This window comes from Pristis pectinata, chromosome 26 (genome assembly GCF_009764475.1).
Source record: "Pristis pectinata isolate sPriPec2 chromosome 26, sPriPec2.1.pri, whole genome shotgun sequence".
Lineage (NCBI taxonomy): Eukaryota > Metazoa > Chordata > Chondrichthyes > Rhinopristiformes > Pristidae > Pristis > Pristis pectinata.
Genome location: NC_067430.1, coordinates 13,249,652 through 13,270,788, shown reverse-complemented (window position 1 = coordinate 13,270,788; position 21,137 = coordinate 13,249,652). Strand labels below are relative to the sequence as shown.

The following is a 21,137-nucleotide window of genomic DNA, read 5'->3' as shown; positions in this document are numbered from 1 at the left end:
GATGCTGCCTGGATTAGCATTAGCTATAAGGGGAGGTTGGACAAACTTGGGTTGTTTACTCTGGAGCATCAGAGGCTGACCTGATAGGAGTACACAAAATTATGAGAGGCATAGATAGGGTAGATAACCAGAGTCCTTTTCTCTCCCCTGGGGTGGAAATGTCAAATATTGGAGGGTATAGGTTTAAGGTGAGAAGGGGAACATTTAAAGGACATGTGTGGGGCAAGGTCTCGACTGCAGCCACTTGTCCTGAAATGTAGGGAAATTTACTCTAAAAATCCTGCAGTAAAGTGGCAGAAACTTTGTTTTTAGTTTAACGAAATTCATAACCATTGACCACACCTGCATTGCTCCCCACCACCAACCCCTAGTTTGCATTTGTAGAATCCCAGGACAGGAACGAGTGGCAACAGGTAGTATCACACCGAAACTATGACTAGTAATTATGTGGCATTGATCAAGTACATGGCTTCAGGAAAACAGCAAGAACTGGAATACTGCAAAGCAAAAATATTATGCTAAAGATTTGTCAGATGCAAGAAGATGGCCCATCAGTCTGGATATTGGACTATGATGCACCTGAAGTATTCATTTGGCTTTCTTTAATGACAAACCTACTTCATTCTCCATTTAAATTCCTTGCAGTAGTAAGCTTTAACCATCATACATCAGTGTACTGGCATCAGGGAGGGACTTTAGCCAAGTCTCATTTTCAGAGACTACATGGTGTAATGAAATAAAGAAAATTACAACCTCTAGAGGATTGTTTTTCCTGTAGAACTTCACTTCAATTTTAGGGTGATTAGATAAAAGCCATCATTGTTTGCTAGCTGTAAAGAAACTGTGTGGAATGTTTGGTGTTGTCATGAACTCTGACAACAGGTCGCTGCCCATTTTGCAATAAAATAACTTTTGAACAACATTGATCACACCCAACAAAAACTATGTCACCTGAATTGCAGTTCCTCCAGAAATCACAGCTGGTTGTGCAGTCTGTTTTCAGTCCTCTTCAGAGATTCACGTCAGAATCAAACATCAAACCCCCTCCCATTCCAAATAGCAGTCATTCCCTTGGAACAGAAACAGCAACACCAACAACATTGAACCAAGTCCACACCAAGGTCCAGAATCTCAGAATTCTAACACACCAGAATTTTCAATACAATTTTTTTATTACTGAATAAATAAACTAAAACAAAACCGAAACTTTTTCCCATCTGCAATCATTTTAAAACATTAATTTAATTCACCCATGCTCAGTTAAGAGTTCAGTACAAAACAGCATTCCAAATTAAACCGGCATCAATAAACCTCCAGAGGCTGGCTTTACAGTCCTATGAACACTGCCTGCAGAGGGTTGGATTGAATGGATTGTCACCCATCAGTGGAACTTCACCAGGAATATTAGTGGGAAATGAGAGTTGTAGTTTAGACCAGGAGAGTAATGCCATGCTAGCACAAGATGGAGTACATCAGAAAACAGTTAAGGAAGATTTAGGTTGCAGAGTACACAAGCAACAACTTATTACTTTGGAACAGGGAAAGTGCTCCAGTCACTAATGTAAATGAAGAATTTTTCCTCAACTGTGTAGTATGTAAACTTTAAATGTGAATGACTTGTATATTTGGAGACAAGGAGAATATTCCAAGGAGGAGAAAATCTAGAAACCTTGCTCCACTATTCAGTCTACGACTTTTCTTCTACATCCCAAGGTGAAACATTGTCTCTTACCCTTATCCCTAGTTGCAGCAGGTCCTCCCTCCACAGCAATAGTCTCATTTTCCCAGAAGGTGCACCAGTGATATTCACCAGTTGATTACATATGGAGCATGCACACGGCCTTTAAAATGACATTGAGCAGGCACTCAGGATCCAAATGGTCAAAGACAGTCTGCCACACCTGCAAGAACAATGGCCAAAGCTTGCCGGCCAATGCTCCCAATTCCCTTCCATCAACTCAACCAGTTCTCAAAATAAGACACCAATTTCCCAGGAGGCATTATACTGAATGTTAAAAATAATTTGAAATCTTTGTGTTATTTTACAGAACTATAGATATAACAGGACTAAGTAGTGAATTAAAAATACCAATCATAAAAATGGAATTCTTAGCAGTTGCTAGTCAAAGAGTATCAAACATCAAGGATCAGAGACTTGGATCAGTGAACCTTAATTAACATGTGAACGAGAAATCTAGGTCATTGGATCAGAGAAAACAAGTAAAACGCAGTTGTGGTGCATGGAACTTTTGTCATTGAATGATTAAAACAAATATGGGACAGTTCAAGATCCTGTCCGTGCAAACTTGTTTGGTGGAAACCATTTTCAGGAGTGTAACACAGTGAAACATGAGGGGGCAAGTGAATCATAAAATGAAACATCATAGGTGGGTTTTTCTTTAAGTGCATCAATATTAAATGTTAAACTGGCTGAAAGCTCCAATTTCAACAATTATTTGCAACTTGTGTGTGGGAGATGACTGACAGAGTGCTGTACTCTGTAGTGATGTGACTGTGGTTGGGTGCTTTGGGAATGACTAGGAAGAGAAGTTATTCTAAAATGGCAATGTAGTCACTTCCATCATTCTTATCCCCCTTCAAACTGTGATAGTAGAAAGAAAAAAAAATTAGATAAAGGACAGTGGAATTAAAAAAAAATTCCCTGGTGCTTTTCCCCATTTCGAGGGATGTGCAGTAACAGTTCCAGGAAGAAGTGTTCCATTGGCAATTACTGGCTGATTATTCCTGGAGCCAGATCTGTCCCTTTCAAGTCCCGGATATCAGAGGTTCACAACATCAACCCTGTGAGAATACTGAAGGCCAAAACTTGCTGTCCAACAATGGCAGTTTCCCATTCCTCTTACAGCTCCCCAAAAGAGGCCACCAGTTCCCAGTCATTGAGTAGGATATTGAAAATGCTTAGGATTCCTGTGAGACAAGGGGCACAGTCAACATGCACTGTTCCTGCTAACAATGCACATAATCAAAAGATTTTAATTTCCTCTGAAGCATTTAACAATCCATGTAGCCATCAGACATCATAGCTAAATGTTGTATTGTGAAACTGCCTGAATATTCAACCAGTGCCATTTTCTATCCACAGTGTTTGGGGAATATACGAAGAGGTGCACAATGGACAACCAACCTGCTATTGCCTCCAATACTGAATGTTAATTACCCTATACAGCCTTTTGCTAATTTTAAATGAGCTTTCATCACACAAGACTGGAAGCATGACTGTGGAAGAGAGGGGGGTGATGCTCTTAGGGAATAGATTTTTTTCTACATATTAGTGACCAGCCCATCACATTGCGAACATGGTCAGAGACCATGCTTTGCAATCTGACTTCGTTAGTGAATTTCCATTTACGAGAATGGAGCAGCAGCAAGTTTGTATCTCAGCCAAGGCTCCCACTAATACTTAGAGCAGTTAATGCTCCAAAACGTCATTGATCTTTCGTCTCATTCCAGGTGGATTTGGGTCCAGTTTTCTCTGAAGATGACAGAGCTCAGTGCTCACCGTCCAAGTCAGAATCAGTGATCAATGGTTTTACATTGAGCAACTGTGACACTTTTGTGTCATATCCCCACTGACTACAGAATCACAAAACCCACTTCTCTAGCATTTGGCTGTCAGAATCCTGAAACACTGATGCTGCTCAGTGAGCAAGGCCAGTTGGTGCTTGGCTGTTCTCTTGGTGCCCAAACCACAAAAGCATCAAACATCAATTCTCCTCCAGAGAATAGGAATGCATTTCTTTTGAAATTACGCAGTCTGGAATTTTCCATTAAATCGAGGCTCGAGGGCAGATCACTGCTGGCACTGTTTAAGATATTATTTATTATTTATAAGACTTCTGGTCCTATTCTGAAACTTACTTAATATACAAGTTATCCTTTCAACCTGTTTTGAACCAAACTCATTATATGGAAGAGAAACAATTCAGAAAGGGGTAGTTTTTTTTTAAAATAGCAGTTCCTTTCCTCACAGGATTCTGGATTGATACTATTAAGAGGCTAATCATTCAAAATTAATGTCAAGCAGAGTAATGGGAGGGCTTGGGACGACAGCACAGATCAATTCCATCCCCAACCCAAGCCTTCAAAGAGTTGAGGCTCTGGACACTCCAATACCTCACCCAAGGGTCCACTGTTCAAATGGCAGCAGTCTATTTCAATGCAAGGACTGGGAACGAGTCCACACAAGCCAACCACCACCAGATGTCTGCTACTGGAGAGAAACCAACAGTTATTAGATGGGATCAGAAACCTCTGCTGAACTGCCTCCATGCAGGAGGTCATGAGATGCAAATAGCAAAGGTGGAAAGGTGATCTGGGGATGGAATGCGGGTGCAGAGCAAGTCATCCAGCTCTTCCACCCATTAATTCTAGATCCCAGCTGAATGTACAAATGACACTGTGAAAAATGTGTAGATGGACTTTGAGACACTAAGCAGCAGTGAATCTAGGAACTAGGACACCCAGTACATAATTTTTTGCATTTGTAAAACAGGCACACAGATGGGATCCATCAGATTCTCAAGGGACATAGTTGATATTTAGAGTTATTCCATCAGTAGACTTGACATCAGTAGATCAAGATGGCTTTATATTCTCAAAATTTTTCTCCATTCCTTCCTCGTACTGTGGGGGAGGGGTGAGGGGCTCCAGATTAACCACGGCATTGTTCGTATTGCTCAGGTTGAGTCTAAACCTCTTGAGGTGGGATTTGTCGGAAAGGATCCGACGAATCTTTTTTGAGCTGAATCTTCGCCCTAAACGAGATGTAGCCCTCTCATCACTGGGTTGTTCCACAATGGCCCCTGCGTTCGAGACCTCGTTTGAAGACGATGGCAGGCCAACCTCAACGAGCGACTCATAGGAAGGAAGCGAGGCCATGTTTTGCTCTGCTTGGTTGGTTCCAGAGCCCTCCTGTGGGAGGACACCATCTCCTTGCATCACTTCATCGTAGCTGGGCACAGCCAATCGGTTGTTGTCATCTACCCCTCTGTTAAAAGAGAAATACAAGGTTATCACCCAAACTGCAGGCATGGGCGACTTGGCCCATTTCTTAGTTTGCTGCTTTACCTACGAGGACTTGGAAGTGGTTGTGAAATGTAGCTAGATATGATCTCAAGATCTTTAATGTGAGATATACAAATTAATTTAAATGTGATACACAACCCATCCCATACCCCCCTAGGCTCTTTCTTTAGTGGCTCACATGGATAAATGTTGGATGCAACTGGAGTGGACACTACCTGCTGTACACTGGCACCGATGTAGACAAACACAGCTGCAGCTCACATTTCAACATAATGCTCTTGCATTTGTTCCAGTTTCCTCTGCTGAAGGTGACGTGGAATAGTTTTAAAGCTAGTATTGGCACAGTGGTAAAGCAGCTATTGGCTAGAATATGCCCTGTAGGACCACCAAATCCCACCAAGGGGCGGCACGGTAGGGTAGCGGTTACGGTGACGCTATTACAGCATCAGCAACCCAGGTTCAATTCCCACCGCTGTCTGTAAGGAGTTTGTATGTGTTTGTATGTTCTCCTTATGTCTGTGTGGGTTTCCTCCGGGTGCTCTGGTTTCCTCCCACATTCCAAAGACATACGGGTTAGGAGCTGTGGGCATGCTATGTTGGCACCGGAAGCGTGGTGACACTTGCGGGCTGCCCCCACCACTTTCTCAGTAATGCAAAAAGACGCATTTCACTGTGTTTCGATGTACATGTGACTAATAAATCAATATCTAATATTAATAAAGTCATTAGAGTGATCAGGGGTGAGAGCACAGCTCGAGTTGTGCCTTCAACAGTCCACTTACGCAGAGGGCAATTGTGGCAGGTTTCTGGTTAAGATTAACTCAGATGATGAGGATTTTAATGCAAAAGGACAAAGAAAGCCAAAGCAATTTTCATATTTTGCTCTGAGCAAATTAACTCCCAAAGTTTGATTCTGAATCATGAAATATTGTCAAATTAAACCAGACAGAAACACAAAGTGGGGGTATATTTGAGGGCAGGCAAGTAAGTGGCCTCATTTCACAGCTTCTGTATGTGGTGGGGGGGGGGGGGGAGAAAAGAAATGTTTCACAGTAGGGTACGTGAACAGCAAGATTCCACAAACAGCAATGGGACAAATATATAAGAGGAAATAATGAAATGCAGGAGAGCTTCCTGCACTTTGAAATGATGACCTGGAGATCTTTTAGAGCTGTTTTTGATACAACCTCACTTTAATGTTCTTCAAAATGGCATCTCTGGCAATGCAGCATCAGTATAGATTAAGAGTCTCAGTGGAAGCAGGGCTCAAACCCAGACACAAGAGCTAGCATTCAGCACAATGACAGTAGTTGTGAAATCACAGTGAGCAACACCTCAAAGTTCTGACCAAGTCAAATCAAATTAATTGAAGTGAAAAACTGTGGATGCTGCAATTCTGAAACAAAAAATGTCAGAAATACTCAGTGGGTCAGACAGTACATGTGGAGAGAGAAACAGTTGATGTTTCACTCAATAACCCTGAAGAAATAAATAATTTAATCTGCATAAAGATGAATGCAAAACTTTTAGAAATAACTATCACCCGCAATAAAGACACTGGGAATTGAATATGGAAAGTAGCATTGCTTAAATTTTAAAATAAGTAAAATCTCAAGGGCGCAGTTAATGGAAAGCTCGATTACAAAAGTGCAGAATTAGACGTCAGAAACATTGATGGCGTCAGACCCTGGAGCATGTGCCCGAGTTAGGGAATAGCTTCAAAACAAAACCAGTGTTGGTTGATTAAAGATACAAAATGAATTGGAACCAAATAATATGAAATAAAAGTTGATAAAGATCTGAGAGCTACTTCCAATAGCTGATTACATCATTCTAGTGTGGAACAGAGTTGTATTGACTTGTAAATTCCAGATTCCACCCTTAATCTGCCCACCTAACTAGGTCAGCACTTACAGGCATCTGGACTAGAGATCTAAGAATCTCTGTTCCTCATCATGTGCCGCCTTCCTGGAGAGCGTGTGCATGCAGCCCCACAGTTAATGGAGACGAGGGAAAAAATAAGTACAGGATCACTTGTGAAGAGTTCCACAAGGTGGCACACCTACTCTGGTCAGCAGGGTTACTGAAGGTTCCAGCTCACACCCAGCCTTGTATCCTGCAGAGTACAGGCTTAGGTTTTCCATTCTATGTAAACCCTTTGCTGCTCATCACACAGCAGCAAATGACATGGAATTAATGGCTCAGGTCTGGCTGACAGAGACTCTTCCCACTTTGCTGCTAATTGTCCATCGATGATTCACCATATTCCTGCAGCAAGGCTGATGGGCAGTTAAACAAGGGGGAGGAATGGTTGTGTGAACACTGTATTACAAGTGTGGATACCCTTATCTTGAACGTTTCTCCCTATCCTGCTTCCTGATCTCTCACCCAATTTTTCTTCTACAAGTGCCCAATCTCTGCCAGACTACAGTAACCCAAAGATTCATTAGTTGCTTGAGGGCTCGAACAACAATGGGAAAATACAAGATCAAACCAGATCGGAGAGAGATAGAATCACCAGGTGACAAATCAGGTGTAGGTTCACCTCCAATGCAGAATCTGGCCAAAGACAGTTGTCGAATATGAGCAAGGATTACTGTGCTGGAGGTACTTTTTAAATGTGTGATCTAACTACCCATCAGTCGGGAGAAGTCTTCTGGTCGGTCTTCTCCTGGGCCTGGCCAAGCTGGCCATCCACGGATCAAGGCAGCGGGTGGTCGAGGGTTCCGGCCGGGCCGCCTGCCTGCCCCCCTTCCGGACCTACGTCCGCACGCAGGTATCCTTGGAGAGGGAGCACGTGGTATCCATGGGCACCCTGAGTGAATTGGGCCCCCCAGGGGATCGTGTGTACCGTGGACTGTGTTAATGGTATTCTTATCTGAAGTTGTGCATTTTGCGGTAGGTTTAGTTAGCGTTATCTGCTGTAGTTACGTGGTTAGAATGTGTCTGCATTGTTTTTCTTCCTTGTATTAGATGCTGTAGTTTTGACACTGGATGTCAATTTGTAGTGCTTTTAAAGAATAATCTTTTTTATGTTCAAAACAAAAGTTCAAGGTAAATCCTGCAAAGCTTCTCAACAGCAAATATGCAAGCGTGCAAAGGGACACAGACTCCTACCAGCAGAGGTATCACTTCCGCACCAATTTTCTCCCGTTGTTGCTTGGGACGGGCGTAGGAAGAGGAGGAAGACAGATGGCAATGATCCCAATGGCAGCCATCTAGATTCTACACAAGCACTTTTCACTTGAGCAACACACACAAAGAAGTGCTGGAGGAACTCAGCAGGTCAGGCAGCATCTATGGAGGGCAATAAACATTCGACGTTTTGGGTCGAGACCCTTCATCAGGACTGAGTGCTGCCTGACCTCCAGATTTCAGCATCTGCAGAGTCTCGTCTCTCAACTTTCCACTGGGAAGTACTTGCTTGTGGAAGGCTTTAGAACATTCCTTCATTAAAAGGGTGCTGTAAAATTGCAGCTAGCCACATGGGTGACTAGGAGCTGGAAATCCTGCTCAATGTTCTCCCTTAACCCACCAGAGGAACTGAACCTGTGCACATGGTATCGGAGTTGGCACTTTCCTGATGGGTGGAACTAGACTTCACACTGTTACGGACTAGGTTACTATTGGTGAATGTCCCTTTTAGAGTAGTGTGTGTGTGTGTGTGTGTGTGTGTGTGTGTGTGTGTGTGTGTGTGTGTGTGTGTGTGTGTGTGTGTGTGTGTGTGTATGTGTGTGTGGGGGGGGGGGCATGTTGACGACAACAGAAGATAAGGACATAATGACATTCTTGGAGCAGTCAGTCAGAGAGGAGAGAGAGAGAGAGAGAGAGACACTAGCCCGCTAGTCTCTATCGACGGATGAAAAACAATAACTGTGCCTGTCACTACAATCCACATATGGATTTTTGGAATAACCTGGTGGAGTCCACTTTGTCGTTAACCTGTAGAGGGAAACAGGTATTTGTGTGGACGGCCACGTCTCAGATGCCTTTCGGGGTGGCAGATACTTCGGAGCGAAGCGGTGGAGTAGTCACTGCCGAGTAGACACTGAGGTGTCGTATGGGTTCCATCGTGGAACATTTGGATTTCATAATTACTCTCTATTTTCTCTCTACGTTTTGTCTTCAGTCAATGGTGGTTGTTGAAGAAGCCTTTGCTCACGTTTCACCTTATGGCTTCCTGAACTGAACTTTGAGAACTATTCCTGGACTTGGAGTTTGGGAATTTGCCACACACACACTTTGAGTTTAGAGTTTTTGGGGTTAATGTTTAAGATCTAACATTTTTACTTTAATTTTCCTTATTATCATAAGTAGTTATTAATAAAATAGTTTTTAAACACTTATACATGACTGTTTCTTTTGTTGCTGGTTCGTAACAATGCAGAGCAGTGAAGCAAACCTCCAGTTGTCCAGAAATGAGAATGAGGAGAGAATAAAAGAAATGGAATTAACGCAAGATTAGTGTAAATGGGTGATTGGCATGGACTCAGTGGACAGAAGGGCCTGGTTCCATGCTGTATCTCCCTATGATGCAATGGTTAACACTGATGCATGCACTGCAGAGAGGCAGGGGGTTTTGGAAACCATTTACTGGCATCACTTCATTCACTTCCAGCACCATGCAACCTTTTTAACCAGTCTCACTTGCTTTCCTGGTTTCTTCTCTCTGGCAATCTGCAGGTTCCCTTGCTCTCAGAGCCCACTTCGCCAAATGCCCTTGCAAGTATTTTTCTTGCTCTGCCACCTTGAACAGATCAGAAGATACCAGGTTTCTTTTAACAATCTGTGCTGAGTTTGTGGGTTCTACTTGGAGAACCACAATTGGCCCAATTATCCCTGGACTGATGAGACAAGGTTTTTTTGGGGGGGGCGGGGGGGTGGAGGTGGGAAGGAAAGAGGGGAAGGGAAAGATTTTTTCTCCTTATCATTACTGACCAACCACTAGTGAAGCATCTTGTATGGGCATTGGAGCAGATGGGAAGAGGGCATGGCCCCACTGTGAGAATAACCATTGTTATCCTTTTGGTTCACATTATAGCCTGCTGGGGACAGTACTGGGACTGTATGTATAACACGACTACAGCAAGGATCAGGATCTTTAGATCTACACGGTGCAGAAGGACAGCGTGATGCTGCTGACTACATGGAAGAAAACAAACAGTGGACTACTGACCGTTCTGGTAATATGGACGATTCTGACTGCACGTTCACCACTTCCTCCTGTGTTCTTCTCCTCTTCTTTTCACGAACACTCAGACAGATTGAGAGCAGCAGCAGGAATACCCCTCCAGCACACAATATGTAGGACACCTGGGACACTTTGTGCTTGGATTCTTCGGCATTTGGTGAGCTGCTGTTCCCACCTTGAGTTTCATGGTCCTTACCAAATCCTGGCACAACACTCCAGACCATCATGAGGATTCCCAGTGCAAGCATACCAACTCCCAGGGCAGTGAGAGCATACTGTATGCCACCAGAATTTTCAGAGGCCATGGGCACTCGTGTACTTGATGATCTCAACCTGTCCTGGGCCGCACGTGCTTCATTCCAACAGTAAACAAAGGTAAAAGATTAGCACTTCACTGCAAGTGAATTGTTTCCACAGATGTACCTCAATGCCACACCTCATAGTAAAACCTGTAAAAGGAAAGACATGTCAGAAAATAAAGCTGCAATTATACAATTATTCACCATCACAGAATGTCAAAACAATTTCACTATTTGAGAAACCCAATCTCATTATGTAGCTAAACACAACGAATTTTCACTTGCATTTATGAACATCTTTAAATTTAGTAAAAAGGTCCAAGGCACATCACAGAATGCAAAAGTGACATTGTCAAGGTTGGCTTAGGGCAGACAATCAGACATGCTCAACCGAAAGGAGATTGTAATAGGAGGAGAGGGCACAGGAGGTTTGGAAGGGAATGCAAGGCTGATTCTCCAAATGAAAAAAACACTAAGCAATATGAACCACCCAGTTAATTTGCTTTAGGGAGTAACGAATGCTGGTCGGGACATGAAGGATTCCCTGCCTTTCTTCACAAAGCTCCATGGGACCTTGTAAGATTTTTTTTTAATGTTAGTGCCTCACGCAAAGGACAGAATGCAACACTCTACATGGCATCATTCTTCATGTTCATGTTGGCAGAGTGGGCCTCTCACTTGCAAGAGAACAGGAGAAGAAATGAGCCAAACTGACAACTACAAATGGTGATGGTATGGCTGCAGTATTTCTGCTCCAAAACCAGAATAAGAAAGTACTGGGAATTACTGTGGTGATGAGTGTAAATCCACCAGATTTTTTTTGATAACCAACTATTTTTTTTCCTATGTGAAATTTTGCAGTAGCACAGCATTGATAACAAACTGAGATTTTAAATCTGCAGATGATTTTTATTCAGTGCAGTTTAGCAACAGGCACAGCTGTGTTTATAAAACGAAGTTTTATCACATTGTCTGTCTCCTCATCTGACCAGGTTTCAAACTTCTCTCTCTTTTCCCAAATGAGGGATAATTTGAATTTATATGGTCCTTTAACACAGTAAAACATTTGAGCCACTTCACAGGAGGTGAACACATTAAAAGCAGAGTCAAAAGCACTTCAGGCAGGCAAGATCAAAAGAGGAAGAGAGGGGTAGAAGTAGCAGTCTGGGAAGGAAGGAATTTGGAACCAATGAAGTGGTCGAACCATTTAACCCAAAGACTAATTCTGCTAATACACAACCTTGTTAAATCCATTCTGCACCTTGAGAACCAATATGGGAATACGGTAGTTGATGAACAGCCGCTACCTTACTGAATGGTAGGGGAGGCTCAGAAAGCCGAACTGCTGCTCCCATATCGAATGTTCAGTACAGCACTTCATTACGACACTTGTATTCATTTACAGGGTTTGCTTCAAAAGAGGCAGGGAATCCTGCATTTCAACTAACCCATAAATGTATTATATTTTGAATATTCCTTTAAAGTTTTAAATCTTAATTTAGTGCACATTTGTTACGGTCTTGCTATCTCAGTAGAGGCACTTCACTTTATATCTAATTATTTCAGCAAACTTGATGACCCATCGGTTCCCCTTAGCCGCAGACGTCCGAATGAAAACAGCAAGAATTTCAGGAGACTCTCCTCACAGTCGTAACCTTATAACCTTGGTGACCTCTGCAGAGATCTCCATTGATCCAATCATTAATAGATATGGATTAGTCTTTTATTTCACTTTTCAGATGGGTCAAACATAACGAATGGTTCTTGCAAAAAGCCTTTTGCCTCCCAGAACTACTTATCCTCCAAGCAGTTAAAATTAAGGCAACTTAAGTCGATCCATGGGATCACCTGCTGCTAATACTTGAGCTGATCCAGCACACTGATACTAGTTTGCAGAATGAAACCCATGTTATACTTTAACTCTTGCTTGCCTTGAAAACTCAGTAACTTTACCACCGCCTCCTTCACTGTCCAACTCCAGGAGACAGGCTCCAAACAATTACAGTTCTGCTAGAGTGTAGCCACCATAGTCTCAATTTGCTGCCAGTTCTCAGTCCATCATCTCCTCTGTTTCACCTTCCATATGCTGACACCCCAACCACAACTGCTACCAAGACAGGCGTCCATATACATCTCAGATGGCATCCAGTCTCATCTCTTTTGCTCACTTTTCTCAATACTACAACTACCAAATGATACAGTAGTTAGAATTTCCTCCAACTAAGTACAAACTCCAATAATCCACTATCCAATTATTCAAAAAATCCCAATGGTTTGGCATCTGGTTCACTGGGTGCCAATTCTCATGCTCCTTTTAAACTCAGTGGGGCCTGGGTTGCCACACTCCCGACACACCAAGGCCCTGTTTTCTGCACTCCCTTGAAACTCAGATTCACTGGAAAAATTATACTACTGTGAAACAAATTTTTTAAAAAATTAAGAGTGTGGAGTAATAATTGGAATAACATCTAATAATCTGGAAAAATAAATCGGCCAGTCCAGCACTACCAACGTACCGAGCATGCTGGATTAACGGAGTTTTAATGCACTTTGAACCTTACAGCAAAAGCTGTGCACTCTCACCAATGACACGACCAAAACAGTGCAGAATTCAACCTTACATCTTATCCATCAAGGCCACTTTTTTCTTCTTGGTACCTCAGTAAAACCCACTGATTCTCATCTTCCCAACACTTTCTCGTCTTATAAGCTAGAACTCAGCACCACTTTCTGATTTGCACCAACTCTCAGTCATTACTCCACTCTTGCTAACTTGCACACAAGCAAACAAACTTCTGCTCAAGATTTGATCAGGTAGCATCTGGAGAAAAAGGACTCCTCTCACAGATGCTGTCTGACCCGCTGAGCGTTTCATTTTTATTTCAGATTTCCAGTATCCACAGTTTTCTTTTTGAGTTTCAAACTTAAAATCTCTTCCACATCTTGAAACACTCTTGTGCCTGACCCATAGCTCCACAATCCTCCGCACTCCCCACCCCACCCCCACATCCCTGGTGTGTAGTCCCAGCCTCCACTCCAGTTGTACCAAAGATTGGAGGGGGATGCCAGTGATTGGAATCCTATACCATCCATTGTAGAACCTCTTAAATGGAATTTAGTTATGCTCTGGAATACTTTATCCAATAGGATGGTGCCTGCAGATTCAAAAAAAGTATGGCAACACCAACTGTGCAGAAATTAATTGCTGTAATCCTAAAATCAGTGGCTAATAATGGATGATTATGAAGGCACATGTCTACTGTAAGTACCAGATCCAGTGTCAAACAACGATACGTTTGGATTCAGTCAGTCTATGGAAGCTGGCTGTTCAGTATACACACGCACACCCAAAGTAATGAGACCTGACTGGACATTCCATCCTAATAGTTGCTGGGATCAGTTTGAAAATCTGGCATTTAAATTCACAATGGGATGGCACTTAGTTTTATTTTTACAACTGAAGCATGTACAACACTGAAGTATCCAAATGTAATACAATACTGGAATGATATAGAAGTGGCCATTGGCCCTGTTTTTGGTAGAGCTAGTTTTTCCTGGTTCTCTGCTTCTCACTCTTAGCCCTGTTTTTTTTTAAAAATCCATTTTGCTTTACGGTATTTCCATTGAATCTGCATGTACCACCCTACTGGGCAGTGTATTCCACAGTATAACTATTTAGTTTCATTTAAGGAGGTTCTACTATAATACAGGATGCCAATCACTGTGGGATTCCCCCTCGTACTTTTTTTTGGTTCACAAGGCGATTATTGCGATCACTCAGAAGTACACTCCAATGGACTATCAAGCTGGAAGAACAGGGAACCTACAGGTCAAAATGAAAAATAACACAAGAAATGTGACACTACTGGACTGCCTCCAATTGAGGTGACTCTCCAGAGGAAAGAACCAGATGTTCTTACTACCAGAAGCAGCAAAACTCCTCTGTAGGACAGGTAAGTGAAAAAGCAAACCGTGAGTATGTCCCCCATTTCCAAACTTGAGCCACTTAACACAAACCTTCCATCTCCCCCTGCTTGTACAATTTAAATTTAAATTTTATTTACAGCGTGGTAACAGGCCCTTCCGGCCCAACGAGTCCACGCTGCCCATTTTAAACCCAAATTAGCCTACCCGTACATCGTTTTGCAATGTGGGAGGAAACCCACGCAGACACGGGGAGAACATACAAACTCCTCACAGACAGCGACGGGAATTGAACCCCGATTGCTGGCGCTGTAATAGCGTCGCACTAACCGCTACGCTACCGTTCCTCACATCTCCAATTCCAACATGTGACTAGAATACTCAGTATCCCATCCAAATTCCCCACTTTCCTTGATGCCAATATCAAGTTACAGCACAAACCGGGGCAGATGCAGTACTATAACATGCAATTGAAATATCAACAGGCAGCCGTATTGACTGCTGACCTAACTTAATCTCCTTCACAGTTGGCTTAATAACTTTTCCTAACCCAGAGGTCATTTCTTCACTCACAAGAGAGAGGAAGAGAATTCATTACAACCCATCTGAGGAATTCAGTGGTGTCCAGAAGAGCAAGGTCACTTTTTCCCGCTCTTCCTGTTGAGTGTATAATTGAATTCTGTGACACAGGTTTTGATCAGCTAATCTTTATTATTTCCACTCACGTTCATCTAACACTCTCTTTGCAGCCATTTCACTATTTCCACCTGAAAGAAAAGGCATCCACTGATATGTACAGAAGTGTCCATTTTGCAGAGTCTTTCTGACTGCCAAATCTGCTATTACCCTTCGCCAAGTAAACTAATACCACCGTTCCTGTTAATGAAGGATCCATGCCTTTGGTGGATCAACAGGATGTGATGTGCTCAAAGTAACGATGCTTTCAGACTCAGAAACACAGCCGAATTGGGAGGGTGCGGCGGGGAGGGAGGGAAGGAAGAGATGGTGGGGTGGTGAGAGGGAGTTGTCAGTTATCACCCCAATCAGCACTCTCTTAAACTCAGGAAGACTGAAGAGATTAAACCATATCAATTTGCTGTAAACATCCTACAAATGTATTTGTGGTCTGATACGGGTGAGGCTCAATCACAAGAGAATCCATTATTGTCTCAGTGCTCTATTACTGCTCCTATGAAACAGCAAAACACTATTACTGATAGTCTCATGCAGTCCTGCCCACGTTCTTCAATTACGAGTTTCAAGCATATGATACAGTGAGCTTTACATCCACTGGTCATGTACCTGACCTGAACATTTTGGTGGGGCAGTGCCAAGGAGATTTGGTTTGCATTGTGTGATGTGAATAGATAGATTTTAGATCTGGACATTCAAAATCTTCCCAAGCTGCTATATCTACTATCACTGGCATCTCCATGAATAGCCAAATGGGTTCCTGTGTTGCAAATTTACATGAAAAAAACTTCTGTAATAGCCACCGTGAGAATTTGAACTTACAGTTCTGTTTAATCACATCCGCCCATTTCTTTCCTGTTTAGCTAGCTCTATACTTACTGTATTTCAGAAGGTTCCAGAATGCAAAAGTAGTTACACTAAGTTACTTTTGCTTCAGTTTTCCTCAACTCAAGCCTGGGGATCTGGTTGAGGTTTCAGTGCAGGGCTTTGTCTGCACCCGTAATTAACTACAGGAGGTTATGAATCCACCACAATGCTCATCCGAAATGAGCACATATTTTATCCCTTCAATTGTTTTGCTGGGTAATTTACAACTCCGCTTCAGTTCTACGTGCCCTGCTTTCCAGCAAAAGCTTTCAGTACTTCTGCTTGAAAAGTTGAGATGCGGAATAAAGTTTGCTCTCATGGAATGTGTGTGGGAAAAAAAAGTAAATAAATCGACAATTTTTCTTCAGCTCACATTTCTTGACCCATGCGCAGATATCTGTAATGCAAAGCCTCGTCATAGCCTTCTTTTCTACAGCACATTCGCTGGTAATGTGGGGGTCGCCTGTACTGGCTTTGTGCTTTCCTACAGTCACAGTAATACATCAGGAAGGGAGGGAAGACGGAAAGAAAGATAGATATTGAACTGCAGCCATTTTTGTGAGGTTTGATTAAAAAAAAGGGGCCAATTTGTTGGCATTATTTCCTTAAAACTGTATCAGCTGCTGCCTTCTGCTTTCCTTGACCAATCCAACCAAGGACACTTAAAAGGGAAGTATCCTGCCAGTTAGAAACAGATCAAACAAGGGTGGTTGGAGTGTTATACGTGCTCCTTGTCTAGACTGCTACTAAATCACCAGCAATCTAAAACAACTTCTATGCAATTCTTCCCCTTACTTAGGATAAAGCAGGGATGAAGCAGCAAATGTATCTTAAAAAAAATGACATCAGGCCTTTTGGACTAATTTGAATCACACGTAAACAAAGTGGTTTAGAAATACAGCATCTTAAATTGCATTCATAACCTTGTCTCTTTCAAAGACTTTGGATTTTTAATCATCTTCCTTCTCCTGCTGAGGAACAAAAAACAGGGAACAAATATAATTCCCATGGATCACAAATACGAGAGCTAGATTTTAAAGAGAAAACAGTTACACCTCCAGCAATTTCACGTGTCTGGGCAAATAACTGCAGACCAGATAACGAGGCTAATCTGATCATGCATTGGAGGAATGTGTTTGCTCTAAAGAAACACCCAGCTACATGCAGAAAGTTGGTCTGGCAGCATTCAAGTTTTTAAAAAAATATTCTCATCACAGACTGCAAACTTGATCTCTCCTCCCTCCCTCATCCGCCTTCCCCACCCCTGACTACCCTCCCCTTCTTCAAAAGGCAATGTGGTTATGAGAATGATATGAAGACCAGGAAAAAAATGTAAACCAATGTCAGCCAATTCGAACGAGTATTAAATCATTTCATAGTGATGTGGGGAGCTGTTGGGAAAAGAATGAACTCGAAAATTTTATGTTATACTGTCTTATGCAGGGTGCTGGGGCAGTTGGATTCAGGTAGACTGAACTAGCCCAATTTCTTTAAACTTCTTTCTTTTAACTTAAAACCCCAGAATAACAACAGTTATTGCTGATTATGGTTTCTGTGCAACCAGTTCAAGTCTTCCCATGACTAGACAAGCAAGGCTGGAGCAGTGCCCATTACGGCTCAGTTTGTAGGATTCCTGTCCATGAGTCAGAAGGTTCTGAATTTAAGCCCCATTCCAGAAACTTGAGCACAAAAATCTAGCTGACATCCCAGCGAAATACTAAATAAAAGTGCTGCAGCGTTGGGGATGTGACCTTAAACCAAGGACCCATCTGTTGTCTCAGGAGCATGCACAAGCTCCTCTGCCACCATTCTATAGTGAATTAATTCCTGACCAATAGTTAACCTTCATTTTATCATCAGAGCAGACAACCAATACCAAAAGTACTTTGTGATAATGTGAGCCTGTGAAAAATACAATCCAGTTGCATAATTATCTTTCTTATGGATTGCTCTGTGGACAGGAGTCATGGATATCTATATTCACAAATAATTTTGCTGGGGTTTCACGAATGCATTCCATAATATCCTCATCCTCCGAGTTCAAGACAAATCAGGTGTAGCACTAGATACATTTCCCAGGCATCTGATTTTATATTACATTCTAAAAATGGCCCAGACTTTACAAATCAAATTGCATTCTTATATTGGAATCAAGTGCAAAACACACAAAAGGGCCGTAGCTTGATGGACACGGTACAATGCAACTGAGCACCACGATCACCAATGCCCGGCAGCTACAATCTCCGGATACGGGCTGTGACGGGGTGAAACCTTACAAGGTCAGTGGAAAGAAGGTGAACCTTGGAAATTTCACTAACTCAAAGATTAGAAGAATCTTCCTAGGAGACAACGAGATGCTCCCTTGGTCACACCTACCTTTATGCACAACTTCAGAGACAGGAAATTGTGCCTGTCCCTTTATGAGTGTCTACAGTTATTCTGCATAACCCAGGAAATATTGAGGAGGAAACCAAGTGAATATGCCCTTACGGGTGTTGCAAGGTCAAGATCTGTGGAACAATAGCCAAAGCAATACGCTACCCAGTCCTTCTTAGGCATGCATTCCAACTTAATCTAGCCCAAGAACAAATGAAACACCTTGGTGATAGATTAAATGTTAAAATAACCTCTCTGAACCTGTGTCTGACATTTACATAACATTGTGTAATACCCGTGACAAGTAACAGCCTAAACATTCTTGCCTCCACCCTTTGACAAGTACACACATGTACATTGCAAAAATGTTCCTTTTAAAGAGAAGCCAGAAGACAGCAATTTGGCACCACAGTAAATTCCTATGCGAGAGAGGTTGGGCTGAAAATGTATTATAGTTTCTATTAAATATTATAGAACATTGGCCTATTAAGTCTTCACCCACAAATTAGCAGAATGTATTCCATTATAAAGTGCAAACTGGTCCCGAAGACTCTTCACTATGCTGACTTCCCCCATCCATAAAACTCTTTAGTCTCTAATCTTCCAAAGAACCCCAGACTTTCTTATTTTCATTCCCATTCTTTTTAACTTAGCAGACCTATTGCTCAAAAGGTACTGCCAATCACTGAAAACTGTAAATTTGCATTAAGATGGTTATCCTGTTCGAGGTGGTATTAAATGAAGCGGAGATGCTGGCCAGGGAATGAGGAAAATGAGCAAGTTAAAATGGAGCTACATTGGGGACCAAACTCCTTAAAATGAAGTAGATTGGACTCAAAACATTAGCTCTGGAGGGGAATAGTTTCCATTTCACACCTGCATTCATCAGAGGACGTGACGTTCGCTGCTGATCCACTGACTCATGCCTGTTACAATAATACTCGCTGAAATGGCTAGAACTCCATCCTCCATGCTTACAATGCCAATGAATCATAAACTGACTGATATCCGACTTACTCCTCTGCCTCCAAACAATTGGCAGAAGGGAGATACCCCCAGTACACCACACTTTCCAGTGCATATACTCTAATGGATAACAGGTAGTTTGCAACTGGTGATTGATTAGATTTTTGTCTCATTCAAATTGTTTCAATTGGCAGCCATGGGCACTTTTGAATGAAAGCAGTTTTAAGAGAAAATAAACCATCAAGGAAATATTGAAAGATTGCAGCACAAAGCATCAGCCTGTGAAGAAAGCTTTTTCTTTACGAGAGAGCCCTGTTACATATATTTTAGTTTAAAGCCTTGAAGTGACAGCAGTGTCAGAAAGGAGCCAAAATAGGCCTTTCAGCTCTTCCCACAAATTCCGATGGAACTGTTTAATTTTTCAGCAAACTTGGGGTCCCCACCCCTCCACTTTTGTTTACTCATATTCAATTTAATGCCATTTTAAACCCTCGTGGTTAGCACTTCCTACTTGGCTCTGGATTACAAAATAAAACCACCTCAGGTTCTCTCCAGGTCAATCCTGATACTTTGATGAAGTCCAGCAACTATTTCAGTAATTGCAAATTTAATTACCCAACTGCATGCAGGATCTATGGTACGTGACGAACATATTAGGACAAATGCTAACTGGTTTCAGAATGTTCCATCACTCCCAGAGTGTCTTCAGAACAGAGTCAATGCCAAAACAAATATATCTGGGAACAGAACTCAAAGTCTTGCTTCTGGCTGACATGACAGGCAACAGCACTCCTAATGTCATTAAGGCTCAACTACCAGTGTTGAATTCAAGGTTCAGACTGTGGAAACAGGCAGCATGGAAATACCAATCACCAGCTCACCACCACTAGCAGAGCTGGTGCCTCACAGCTCCAGCGACCCAGGTTCGATGCTTACCTCAAGATGCTGTCTGTGTGGAGTCTGCACCTTCTCCATGTGGGTTCCCTGCAGGTGCTCTGATCTGCCACACCCCAAAGACTCATGGGTTGGTAGGTGAGTGGTAGAATCTGTTTTACACTATTAAGTGTTATGACGTCCAGAGACTTGGGGACTATGGCACATTGGTAGGATGTGCAGCAAACCCCAAAACTCCATCTGTTACAAGTTACCAAGACATCTACATCCTTTGTGTTGAAGTATTCCTTTCCTGCTTTTTGTCTGCTTACATTTCAAGAAGCACACGTAAAAGGGAAAGCACATTTCTCTACAAAGAAAAGCCAAGGATGCTTCTTCTAATTAAACCCTCTGTTAGAAAGTGAGAAAGCAAACAGGTTGAGGCTAGTACAACAAGAGGCACCACAGTGGTGCAGCTAATAGAGTGGCTGCCTCACAGCTCCAGTAACCAAGGTTCAATCCTGACCTCTGGATTATGCAAAATTTGCATGTTCTTCCTGGGACCATGTGGCTTTCTTCCAGCTGCTCCAGTTTCCTCCCACACCCCAAAGGTGTGGGGGTTGGTAGGTTAACAACTACCACATTTAAGAGACATATTGACAGATACTTCAATAGGCAAGGCGAAGTCCTAATGCAGGCATGTAACATGGGTAAAAGGGTCAGCATGGATGCGGTGGGATGAAGAGCCTGTTTCTATGCTGTATGACTAATTGGCCACTGTAAATTGCCCCTAGTGTGTGGTGGAACATGGAAAGAATGAAATGGTATGAATGTAAACAGACAATGGTAGGTCAACGTGGGCTCAGTGGGTGAAAGGCCTGTTTCTGTGCTGTACCACTCTG

The 21,137-nt window shown here is 42.4% G+C and overlaps 1 protein-coding gene across 1 annotated transcript in view; it reads right to left on the bottom strand.

Moving 5' to 3' along the window:
* Positions 1-1,159: 1,159 nt before the first annotated feature.
* The window catches only part of tmem51a (transmembrane protein 51a), a 36,282-nt gene continuing 16,304 nt past the window's right edge, over positions 1,160-21,137 (bottom strand). Inside the window, exons 2-3 of the mRNA XM_052039530.1 lie at positions 10,223-10,686; positions 1,160-5,008 (exon numbers count right to left, since the gene is read on the bottom strand). Coding sequence (XP_051895490.1) covers positions 4,597-5,008; positions 10,223-10,542 — 732 coding nt within the window. The 5' untranslated portion in view covers positions 10,543-10,686 and the 3' untranslated portion in view covers positions 1,160-4,596. The remainder of the gene's footprint in view (positions 5,009-10,222; positions 10,687-21,137) is intronic.